At 45.3% G+C, this 13,004-nt stretch overlaps 1 protein-coding gene across 5 annotated transcripts in view; it reads right to left on the bottom strand.

Annotated features, from left to right (window-relative positions):
- Positions 1-2,121: 2,121 nt before the first annotated feature.
- The window catches only part of FAM222B (family with sequence similarity 222 member B), a 36,160-nt gene continuing 25,277 nt past the window's right edge, over positions 2,122-13,004 (bottom strand). For 3 of the 5 annotated variants that reach the window (XM_074922844.1, XM_074922845.1, XM_074922846.1), the window contains exons 2-3: positions 10,469-10,596; positions 2,122-4,020 (exon numbers count right to left, since the gene is read on the bottom strand). In XM_074922844.1, coding sequence (XP_074778945.1) covers positions 2,435-4,020; positions 10,469-10,550 — 1,668 coding nt within the window. In that variant the 5' untranslated portion in view covers positions 10,551-10,596 and the 3' untranslated portion in view covers positions 2,122-2,434. Of the gene's footprint in view, positions 4,021-6,324; positions 6,786-10,468; positions 10,597-13,004 lie in introns of those variants that run through there. The other 2 variants (XM_074922847.1, XM_074922849.1) reach the window with 2 other exon arrangements.

Genomic DNA, 13,004 nt, shown 5'->3' with positions numbered 1-13,004 from the left:
GAAAAAACCCGAACTTTTAATAACAGTCTGGGTTGAGATTTGTAGCAGGCTACTGAACAGAGGAGATGCCAATATTTTATTTAGTAAAAAGGTACGTATTCAGGTAGCAGAACACCTTACAGTAACTAACTCGGCAGGAAAGGTTAAAGTCATAGCACAGCCCTAGATTGATTGGGGGGAGTAGGACAGGGACGACGGCAGGGAGACTGTAAGGGAAGCAGCTTCAGACTCGAACCTTGGCTTCCAATAGAATGTATTCAGAAAAATATTGCATGAAAAGCCTCAGGATTTTAGTTCTTTCATAGATGTATATTTACCAGTTTTCACAAAGACTGCAGGAATACGATTATAAACAATAAATTAGGACTTCATGTTGCTATCATTTGGCATAACACAATCAGGCAATTTTTCCTTTTTAAATATAAGGCAACACAAGCCAACACATAATTTAATCCGTCTTTAGTCAAATTGCTTAACTTTGCTAAAGAGTTACCACTAAAGAACGGTTTATAGTACACTTAAAAGAATTTAAATAATGACATGATATAAGTGTACTAACTTACGCAAGGAGTCAGAAAACGTACTCTGCTAAGCTTTGAAACCTAAATATTTGTTACAGCCCAGGACTACACGTCTAAATTAAAAAAATACAAATAAATGTTTTCTAATTTTTCCATTTACGAAAAACTTTTAAGAATCTCTAGCCAACTATGACGTCACTTCAAAACTTGTTTTTTTTTTTTTTTAAATTTTGTATGATGTCTTAAGATTTTAAACCATGCTCGTTAAGGAAAGTTCAAGGAGCAAATACTTAAGGCTTTGTTTTTCAAAGGGCTGTGAGGGAGGCCAGTGGATGGCAGAGGCCAGTGGGTTCACCCATACACAATGCTACTCAAACCCACACTACCAGGCGACATTCATACAGAAATATTACACTTAAAAGTTACAGTGTAGAGCAATATTTTTAGCCAGTGTACATATAAAGAATCAATGCATTTATTTTTTTTTTACTTTCTTTTTTTTTTTTTTAATTTCCAAACTTGATTGTGATCATTATGTTCAAGTATTAGTCTCATGAACAGAGATGAGAAATTTTCTACTTACAACAAATTCGGCTGTTAGAAAGGAAAGGTGTGTTTCGGTACACTGAGGAGAACAAGATGCTGAGGTTACCCAATAGTTAGTGTCCTACGGTCACTGACTCGACTAGCTGCTGGAAGTGACGTGGGAAAGGGACAGAAGGAGTTAGGCACCGAGACCCTGGGAAAAAGGGGTGTTATAAATAGCTTTGCTAATTCCCAGAGAGGAGAATGGTTCTGTGAGATCTGCTGTGGCGTTGTGACAGAGAGGAATAGGGGCCGTGGGTCCCACAGTGGCTCGTGAGCGGAGGTTCGCTTCAGATCGACCGTCTCCCTTTCCCCCGGTACGGCGGCTGTGAGGGGACCGAGCCCCGCTGCCCCGCGCCCGCTCACTGCACTGGGGACCAGCTCGAGTTACACCTCCTCACCCTGAAATTAATTCTAGCTACCGGAGAAGTGGCTGAACCCTTTTTGGAGTTGTCAGTGGGTCTGGATTCCCTTCACATCAGGACGGCCAGACTCCTAGCAGCGAGGGGTTCAGACAAAGTTAGCTCTTACACTGCTGAAAGGGGAGCAGGGAAGGGACATATGATGCAGAAAAAAGGCAGCTACCTATGGCAGCTATGCTGCCTACGTCCTAAACCCACCATTCCCCCCTCCTCCATACCCTGTCTGCAAAAAAAAATGAAAGTGTCAGAAAAATCTGCCAGAGACTTTTGACTTTGGACAAAGTCTAAAGGATAAACACGGGTGTCTCGGCAAGAAACAGCTGAAAAGCTTCTTCCTATATTAATGCCTAAATACATACCCCCCTAGCTAGCTCTTTCCAAATGTAGGCTTCTTTTTCAATTAAATAGGCCTCTAGACAGTGCAAATGGTCAATGTTTAATGCATTAATGAAATGGGCTTTTGAGTCAAAAATAAGCCCTGCTTCCTGACAAATTCTGTTGCTCTTAATCTTCAGAGGAAATTGAGATGGAAATTTAAGCAGCTACGCTACCTCGCTCCTGACGGAGCTGGCGAACAGATGCAACTGCGAAACCCTGCAGCAACTCAACATCAGTCCAGCAAGTAGCTACTAAGCAGAAGGCAAAAGCTGCACAAAGGGGATTCTGCGGTGAGGAAACAGCTGTGGCGTGAAGTAGTGTAATGAAATTCTTTGACACAAAAGGCATGTTAAATATTTGATGCACAAAGGAGATAGATAACATGTAAGCAAAGCTTTTAAATATACAGTATATCTTCTTCCAATGGTTACTATAATGATCACACAAGTTTGCAAGTTAAAAATGCCTTGCTTATTAATTAAAATTAAGACTAAACCTATAATTTTTGTCTGTGAAAGTGACTGCAGCCTATCTATACCCTGGGTGTTGAATATGAAGATTTCGACTATCGGTTGGTTCAGGTGCTCGGTTCATGGGAGGCCGATGGACTTTTCCCAACACGGCCATGCTCTGATCTCTGAAGCAGGACTGCTGGAAGTCCCCGCTTAGGTAATCCATGGTCTGCATCACATTATTCTGGCTGGATGGACCAGCTCCAGCTCTGTAATGAGTTCCCCCTGCACAATCTAGCGGCGCTCCTGCTGGCTGTCCCCCGTGGAAAGGCATGGTGAGGTCCTGGGACCCAGAGCTGTCACTGTTGGGTGTGGGCAGAATGTTATTCCAGATGGGCTGGAAATAGTGCCCATTGGTATATGGCAAGGGTCCCTGCAACCCGTTCACAGGTGGAGAAGGCGTAGGCTTCTCGATCGGGGGCTTCAAGCTGAACGACTGGCCCATGCACAGTTCTTGAGGGTAGTTTGAAGTTTTGCCAGGAAAACTCTGCCCCGCGATCTCTCTCTGAGGGTGCTTCCCTGCCAGTCCAGCAGGCCCAGCAGCATCCCCACACATTTGCTGCAGATGTGCAAGCTGGTGCTGGTTCCACGCAACCGATTTGATTTCGTTCTGGTAGGCGGGCGGCACCCTGTTAATATTCACCATGGGCACATTAACAGAGGCAGGAGGAATAGCAGCAGCAGCATGATCTACAGGGTTTACTACACAGGAAGGCATGGGTGTAGGGACATTGTGAGTAGATACCCTGGTACTTGCATTGATAAGCAGGTTGCGACTTATAGGGCTGGGGTTTGCAATCTGTCCCTCACAGACTGAGGTAGTGCTAATGCCAGCTCTGGCCTGGCAGAACTGGTTAATCTGGTGCACAATGCTGCTCAGGTCCGGTGGCTGGTTCTGCTGCAGGGTGGCAGCCATAGAGAGGGGAATGGTTGAGGTAGACACGGTCACATTCGGCGGCGCATCTGCATCCGGCATCTTTCTGCTTCCATGTAAACCTGGCTGCAGCAAAGGATTCGGGGGGTGCTGCAGAGTCTGGTGTGCCATGGTCTGAGGATGCTGCAAGCCCTGCGGCTGCTGCATATTCTGAGGGTGCGGCAGCGTCTGCGGCTGCGGTATCCCCTGAGGGTGCGGTAAGCTTTGTGGCTGTGGAATACCCTGAGGGTGCTGCAAAGTCTGTGGCTGCGGTATACTCTGGGGGTGCGGCAAAGTCTGTGCATGCTGGAGAGCCTGCTGGCGAGCAAGCGCCTGGGGGTGGGTTAAAGTGCTAGGTGCAACGTACGGGGTGGAAGGGGGATTCATCATCGCTTCCGGCAGCAGACGCGTGCGTGTCCCGTCAAAGTCTTTGATAATTCCTTTTGCTGGAGATTTGACTATCGCCAGGAGGCCTGTTTTCGTGGTGGCCTGAGACGGGTAGGGACTGTACCTCTGGCCCGAAGTATCAAGTCCGTTCACAGTACGGCGTATGTGTTTCCTCTGGGGAACCTTGACACTGTTTGGAAAAATTTTTATAGTCAGTGGATTGTTGGCGACCTTCTTAGCATAAGCATCCAATTCTGCTGGGGTAGGATACTGTGCAGATCTCATTTTCTGTGTAGTGTCCCCTGCGGAGAAAGGAAATTTGTCAATACCAATTCTGGTAAGCAAGGGATCAACCCCAGGGCAAGACAGTCGCACAACAAGGGTAGAAAATCTCCAAGGAATCAAGAGGCAAGAACTTCATCTTCCCAGACCAGCGGATGGTGTACCAGATACCTCATTCCCTTTATTACCTGGTGACCAACACAACCCCCAGTTCAGCTTAAGGTAAGACCTGCCTGGGGGAGCAAAATGAAACCAGTGTTTTCATTAGAGTGTGTTTACAGTTGGACAAAAATAGGGAACACGCTATGAACATCGGATTGTCTCCAGCTGGAAATATTTCTTATGGCTTGCGGTGGTGGGCTAGTTTCTGCTCTCTTAATTTAAGGCTGCCACCCCATGGCTCTTCAAGCCATTCTCAGTAACTTTACTGTGTAATTCAAGATCAGAAAGTTGTGAATTAAACGTTAAACCGGTGTAATGCTGAGGTGGGAACAACACTGTGGAGGGCTGACCCGGGCTGGATGCCAGGTGCCCACCGAAGCCGCGCTATCGCTCCCCTCCTCAGCTGGACAGGGGAGGGAAAATGTAACGAAAGGCTCGCGGGTCGAGATAAGAGCAGGGAGGGATCACTCACCGGTTACTGTCACGGGCAAAACAGACTCGACTTGGGGAAAATTAGTTTCATTTCTTACCAATCAAAATCAGAGTAGGATAATGAGAAGTAAAATCTAATCTTAACGCCTTCCTCCCACCCTCCCTTCTTGCTCAACTTCACTCCCAATTTTCTCTCCCCGGTCCCTGCCAGCGGCGCAGGCGGATGGGGATGGGGGTTATGGTCAGTTCATCACCCGTTGTCTCTGCTGCTCCTTCCTCCTCAGGGGGGGACTCCTCACACTCTCCCCCTGCTCTGGCGTGGGGTCCCCCCTGGGCTGCAGGGGGGTCTCTGCCCCCCCGGTGACCTCCCTGGGCGCAGGGCACAGCTGCCTCGCCATGGGCTGCACCACGGGCTGAGGGGAACCTCTGCTCTGGCACCTGGAGCACCTCCTGCCCTCCTTCTTCACTGCCCTTGGGTCTCTGCAGTTGTTTCTCTCACATACTCTCACTCCTCTCTTTGGCTGCAGTTGTGCAGTTTTTCCCCCCCTTCTTAAACACGTTATCCCAGAGGTGCTACCACCGTCGCTGACGGGCTCGGCCTTGGCCAGCGGCGGGTCCGGCTTGGAGCCGGCTGGCATCGGCTCTATCACACACAGGGGAGGCTCCAAGCAGCATCTCACAGGAGCCACCCCTACAGCCCCCCCTGCTCCCCAAACCTTGCACATACGAAGCACTGCAGCTCAAGCCTCCATTTACATCTGAGTTCTCTTCTAGATGCTGACATCCAAAAGCACTTTGAGTGTCTTTTTGTCCGTTAGGAAGCCCTTGCCAGTCCACGTTCAGCAAATGGAAGGAGGCTACATGTGCATTATTTTATGGCTTGCAATTATTTCTTCAGCTGAATTTTCAGTGTGGCACCTTGCTAAGGACAGCATCCTTGTATCACACAGCAAAACTACGTGATTACCTCACAAGATTAAAAACATGCTACTCCCCAGACACAGACAGAAGACTTCTGGAGACAGGGGTGTGGTTTCACTTCCTTCAATTACCAGATATCTACCTTGCCCACAAGCTTGAACTGCTTCTGGAAAGAACTTCAGAAATCTAGGGAAATGCTTGTGCCTCTCTCACTACAATCATATTCCAAACAGAGAGTTGGGCTGTTCCCCTACCACAGCTCTGCTGCTTAACTCCTATGGGACTACAACTTTAGAAGTGATTTTATCATCTTAAAATTATGCTTGCAGTTTTGACAATCTGATTTTGCTTTTGCTTGATTTCACTACCACCACCACCTTGCAAACAGTTTACTGGAAAAAAACACCCATCCTTTTTGCTAAATTCTTCAGCATCCCCATGCCACCTGCTGCTGTGCTGAAAGGATGGGAAACACAGCAGCCAGCTCCTCCAGAGCCCAAGAGCACCCCAGCCCCACATCTGACCCTTGGAAATCTAATGTTCCAGCAATGAGCTTGATGTTCCCAGGCCAGAGGCCCTTCCTCTTGAAAATCCACCTCTGATTCTTCTAAGCAAATTGCCTTCAAAGGACTCCCAAATACATGAGTACCAGCCGTCGGTTTCTCTTTGCATCCTGCAGCTTCCAGCCCTCACAGGTGAGGGAGAGCAGCACTGCTCTAAGAGCACTCACTTTCAGGAAATAAGGGTCAGAAAATGGAAAACAGGATGGATACCAAAAGAAAGGATAATCACAGAAATCTTAAAAATACCTTTTGTGAAACAGGAAGCTTCACAAGCAGGTTGTCTTGCATCCCTAGCACAGCACATACCACAGCACTGGTTATACTCTTACTCCCTGTGCTGTCCAAACACCAGGACGTTTCACCCTTAATCAAAGGAAATGTTCATTTGATATTAACCAAAACATCCTCTCTGTTCATAACCCTGTACCTGCTGCTGCAGGCAGATGGCTTCTCTCTGTCCTTCTGAGCGAGCTGCTACGCTCCCCGCAGAGAGGAGAGCCTCCGAATGGCATTTACCAGCACTACCTCGCCTCAACGGCCAAGGCCTTCACAAACTCCCCACCTTTGTTTTTACCCACGCTCATGAAGTTCTGTTTCTTCCCCAAGAGACGACCCTTGCAACTCACCATGAATCAGAGAAGAACCATCAACAATTGCCAAAGGGACCCACACCTGTCTGTGTTATGGTTCATGTTACGCTTACAGTCATTGTCACATAAAGCTTTTTTTTTTTTTTTTCAGATGAAATATTAAGTTGATACTTTAAGGCATATTTACCATAAAAATTTCCCAGCGTGGTTTACATTTCCATAGGCATATCAGCAAATTATATGGTAAATATAAACACTAAACAGATACACCAAATATTCTTTTACCCAAGCATCTATTTTTCTGTTATATGGGAACTGCAATGGAAGCTTTTAGAAAGCAGCTAAAATATCAGTGTTTGAACAGGCTGCAGCTATCAGTTACAACACATCTGTAATCTCAAATCTGGGAGAACTTACTCCTCTGACGAGAGAAAATAACCCCTCAGTTAAACTTAGATGACGCACCAGCATCAAGTTTGGCATCCTACCAAACGGCAAACCATCTTTTCAATCCCTTGGACAGGATCTTCTGAAACAAGCCACCATTTCAAGCAACGCCCGTTTTGCATAAAACTAAGATTATGCTCCTTTTACTACAGACTAACTCAGCCATTTTACTTAGGCCTGAAGGTGATGTACTTCTGAGTGCCCCCGTGTGCTGCCTAAAAAGCGCTTTGCTAGTAATTCCATAGGCAAGATTCAGTGACTGTAATTATTAAAGGCAGCAAAAAATTAGGAAAAGGAAGAAAGGCATTATGGGGTGAGCAAGAGTCGGAATATCCCATCGAAATATCCTACAAACCAGTAAAGAACAATTAGGTCTCTGGTAACTAAGTGAATGGAAAGCGAGCTAGAATAGACCAGAAGGAAATGCTGGTATTAGAATATGTTCATCATTTGTGTGCAGGTGCAAGAATTCTGGATCGGGTCATAAAATGATGAGGTGGATGGCAGATGAACAAGCTACATTAAAAAAACAATGGGATGAGCTCCACAAAGCTACCTAACGGTAAATGCGAGGCAGAATACTTTTGCTGAAAAGTCATTATTTCACGTTTACTGTAAGGTAAAGCTCTGCATATGAGCAATTACCCCAATAAATTGGTGAGCTGCAAGTTCACTCTCCTGCTAATCCCGTGGCAACCAATTCATCTGGTCACACTCCTGTGCACGACTCACCGCTGGAACCGTTTTTATCATGAAATGAGATATATTTCTCTGCCTCACCTCAGCACTAATGTAACATCTTTTAAATGCATTTCACATTAAGGCTTTAAAACCCACCGCTTTTAAAAGTGCCTACGGTTAAATTTTCATTAACGTTAAACAAAATACAAACAGGCCTTCAGGATTTGTATCCTAATGAGAGCATCCGCACTGGGACAAGGAAAAAACAGCTGTGCCCATCTTCTGCATAAAAATCTCAGTTGCTGCAGATTCTCTACAGGCTTTTCAGAGAGAGCCCTCACTCCTAGAAAGGACTTGATTTAGTTGATGACCCCGTATCCAGTCCCAACCTGCTCCTCTCTCTTTTGTCCCCCCCCCAACAAAAGCTCGCCAAGAAGCAAGCACCTTTCACCTTGACTTTGCACCACTATCACGAAAAATCACCCTTTCTCTCCCAGGCCTTGTGGCACTGTCACTACTGTGGACACCAAACATGTCTTGCCTCAAGTATCCCAGTTGAATAGTCAGGTTTATACTGGAGTCACTGGGAGGAAGGAGAGAGAATATCAGTACTGAGTCAGTGAGAAATCCCCTGTGTGGATGACAATTTTCAGGGTTAACCTTTCCTGTGATGCAGGCGGGAATTCAAAGAAAAATGCTGAAATTGGAAGTCCTATAGTGATCAGTTTCTAAAGGAAAAAATATGTGCATATTAATCTAAAAAACTCCTACCGCACAGACCACCTTTGAGAATAAAACCTCTTATTTGAAAGTGAGTAAGGGAAAAAAAAAAAGATAATTGAGCTAATGTGGATTTAAGTGGATCAGTTAATAAAGAGTCTGATCCAGAAAACTACACTTAAAAAATTATTAGTACAAACACTGGAAGTCTGCATAAAGGCTATCATGGGGAGTTCTGTGCCTTTTATAAAAGCAATAGCACTTTTATTAAAGCCCGCTTCCAACCCCCCATCAAAAGTCACAAGTCACCGTTCATTAAAAATGCTCATTAACTCAGCTTTCCTTTGGCCAGGGGCTAGACTGCTTGTGCATATACAGTATGGAGAGAAATGCACCAATTAATCTTACACACATCTGCAGCAGGGGTGAGCGAGGTCTGTACGAGCAGTTTCATTTTCCATATAAATCAGAACAAACTGGAACAGCTGAGCATTACCACTGCCAGTCAGTGCCTGCCAGCTACTTTATGTCCTAAATTCTTTTAAATGCAGCACCCAAAGCTCTTCACTAAGCAGGATACAGCAATGTTTTCAGCACGGGGATCAGCAGCTCTCAGAAAAAGCATCAGGTACCATCAGGTTAAGAAACTGCCCACATACCCGCATGTTGCCTTGTAAACGTTTAATTAGCAAATACCTGATTTATGCACAGCTACCCTCACATGAACCTCAACAATTTGCTGTCAGAACTAAGCTTTCTGATCCACCAAAGCAACTTCACACGTAATGCAAGGACTTAGGCACATTCTCACCACTACAGCAGAGCTCGAACTGGAAATGGAAATGAGAAAGGAGGGGAATGCCCAGTTTCATGCTGTCTAAGGAAGTCCTTTTGTGAGTAAAGCTTTTTATTACTGCTGAAAGTGTCATTACAATTACCAAGCCCATGAAGTCGGCATAAATGCTGTACAAGTGCTGTGGGGGAGCACACATGTGTACGTGAACAGCATCATTCACTTCTGGCAGGGCCAGGACCTTGAGCATGTCACCCTTAATTGCAAAATTATCTTACCTATTTTCAGCAGCATCACAAGCCTTAACACATTAATAATTTAGCTACCACTGGACTGTAAATTACTTGATTTTAAAGAGCAACGAGTCCATCAGCAAACTGAGGGTACGGAGTTCTCCCAATACACATTTCACGTACGAGAGACAGGTCACAGTCCTGAGAACAAAGTACACATCTTACGTAGAAACCTTGGTCTTTCTGAAATTCCAGCTGAACAATCAATGTGCAACTTCAGTGATAAAGAGGAGACACAGAGTAAGATTTAAAAAAAAATAATCTACAAGCATCCAAAAAATGACTGAAGTTATCAAAAAAGAATTACCAGAGTACTCTGCAGGCATAATTTCAGAGGCACCAAAGAGACATCAGAAAGAAGATGGAAACTTTGAACTTTAGTAATTTGGGCTAGATCACTAATATTTGCAGTATATGCCCCAGGTATGTAGAACAACAGAGCTGCTGACCTCAAAAGGTTTGCATTAGCCTGATCCAACTTTTATTGGTGTCTATGAGTAATTAAATGAATGGAAGTGAAAAAGAGTCGGGAAAAAGTGGTGTTAAGAAGCAAGTCAGCTGGCACACTTTTAGGACAAAATGTTTTCAGCAAAGAGGCACGAATCTCACAGAAACCTCACTTGCATTTCATCTTGCTGTGGTTAAAATTAACCTTTATAAAGCCAGGAATGGAGGAGAGCTCGCTGCACACGTGAACCTCCACAGCGATTTCCCAGAGCCATTACTGATGGATGCCTTGAAGGCATAACAAAAGAAAGACTCTAACATTAAATAGTTTTTCCACTGTATCCTAAATGTTTATGTCACAGCTGTACCAGAGCCAGATTTAACAGTTAACCACATCCTGCAGACAAAACGTCACTCACATTTCTGAAGTCCAGTGTTCATCTGCGTGTAAGAAAGAAGCTGAAAGGAGAGGTCACCTGGTCCTGGCAGACAGGCCAGCATGGCAGACAGGCACTAACACAACATGGGGCATTCACTCCTCTGCACACTGCAACAACAGAGAGACAATTCAAAGTTATAATACAAGGAGGAACAGAGAAAAGAAAGCGGCAAAGAGCCATCCCTGGGCAAAGGCCTGACCAAGCACAGATGCACAGCTGCTGCTCCAGCCCTCGCTGCATCTCAGAACGGCAACGGAAATACTTCAAGAAGTGGGTCATCTGCAGGGTTAAAACTAAAATAGCCGTCTCGCTCTCCTCTGATGCTTGACACAGAGAGGATAATCCATAACTCTGTCCTCAAATTTCAAAGGTGGTTGTTATGAATGGTAAAGAAACCACCATCATTCATTTTACTATATATTGAAATGCACTGGCTATCTACCAGGTATAGCCAAAGCAAGTCCTCTGGAGAAATCCTGTCAACTGCTCTTTTACATTTAATAAAAAGGCACGGCATGCATAAATTGAAGGCAAAGTATGCAGCACTCTGCCTTGTGGCAAGATTAAGCTGCATGCTACAGCTTGTAATTTCTGTGGTCCATTAGGCTGAAAGATGAATGGCTACAACTTCCTTCATTTCATAGGAGACTCGCTAACCTGCGCGGCTCTGGGTTAGACAAACGGCAAGACGTGCCTTCTGCACAAAAGGAGCTGCAGAGGGGCCGTCATCCTCTGCTGCAGAGGTTCAGCATTAGGAAATCAAACCTCAAAGTGAATGCACAGAGCACTAAAGCTCTTTAAATATAAACACTGCACAGCTACCCTGGAATCCCATGGTTGGCGTACAAAGGGGGTGTTCCCAGCAACAAAGCTAACTCGGGTTTGAAGTCTCCCAATGTTACTAGAACTACAGAGAGAAATTTAAGTTGGAACAAGGTCTCTCAAGGCCACCTGGTTCAAGCCCCTGATCAAATCCTCCCTGCCGCAGTGACTGGGGCAAGCCACAGCCAGCCATGAGCACTTCAGAAAGCTCCGGGTAACAGGATGGCTGAGCCAAGTGGGAGGAACCAGTTGACTTCTCTTTGCCCAGATCTCAACAAGCATCAGTGCCACTACACAGGGAATGCTTTTGCCAAAACACCTAGAGAACAGCTAGAAAGGCCCTGGGGCTTGTTATACAACCCCCAAAACATGGGAAGAAGGCTTCAAAGGCTTCAAAAGTTATAGGTTGATTTAATTTCAGTCATTGTTTCACAAACCCCATCTAAAACAACTGGGGAGGCATTCGAAGATCAGAAGAGGCGAAGCAGAAAGCTCAAGACCGACACAAGAAGCCACGGCTGCAGAAACCCTGCAGAGGCCACTTCTGAAAGAGTCATATTGCTGGGGACTGCACAAGCGATGTGAATGAAACCTCTGGAAGACACCCAACGTGGCAACGTCAGTGCTGCCTCCTGGATAGCACCACCACCTTCATGGTCCAGAAAGCTCCAAAAGCCAATTTCTCTTCAGTAACGTTTGAAAGACTTTAATTTGAAACCTCACCTCAGACCACTGTCACAAGTCAGATGGGCCAAAGAATACTTGCACCAACACAGCAAACAGCATAGACTTAAAGCTTTCCTGTAGTAGAGCAATTACTCACTGTGTAGAATTCAGCAGCTCCATGTTTATATGTCTCTCCTTGGTTTAACATGCAAAGGCTGATTAAACCAACAGCCAAGAAAACTCATACAAATACTAATTTATGAAAACTTCTGCATCTTCACTGTGCAAGTGCTCTCAAAATCTGATCGAGTGTTGCTGAGCGAGCCCATCGGGTGCCACTGTGATTAACAAAAATAGTTCTGGGCACCGAATGTCAGCTTGACAGCTCCATGCTACTGCCCATTCACCCTACCCACTCAGAGTAATGGTGACTCAGTGCCGTGAGAAACAAACACACAACCTCACCAAGCTGCAGGGCAATCACCAACAGAGTAAGCCTAAATCACTCTCCATTTCATCCCTAGGAGACAGTAATGATCTGCACTACCAAAAGTGCAAGATTTGTAGTTGTAAAAATCTCGTAAAATAAATCTAAACCCCTATTTTCTTCTCACCCTCTGTAGGAGGTGGAGTTCTTGGAGTCTTCAGAAGGTGTTCACAAATGATGACTGAAGATCTGTCACACCCACAACTTAAAAGAAATTGCTTTAGGAACTGAAACGTTGCTTGACCTTTATAGATGAGATTCATTCATGACTATAAGCATGCAATGTTCAGTGAAACTCTGCAAACACCCTGTGGGCAGCAGTTGCTTGACCCCAATCATGCCCAGCAAGCCCAAAGAGACAAGACAAGAATCCAGCTCCTTTGAATCAGAAGACAAAATTACTGTGAGCTGCCAAGAGCTTTACCCGAGTAAGCAATGGAAACACTCACAGTCAGCAAGAAAAAATAAGAATTGTATTTTCCTTTTTTGCCTCATTTCATCAACTTCAGAAGACTGGCAAAACCAAGACCTATTTCTCAG

This window comes from Athene noctua, chromosome 19 (assembly GCF_965140245.1).
Source record: "Athene noctua chromosome 19, bAthNoc1.hap1.1, whole genome shotgun sequence".
NCBI lineage: Eukaryota > Metazoa > Chordata > Aves > Strigiformes > Strigidae > Athene > Athene noctua.
The sequence above is the reverse complement of the archived record's forward strand: the minus strand, read 5'-3'. Positions and strand labels throughout refer to the sequence as shown.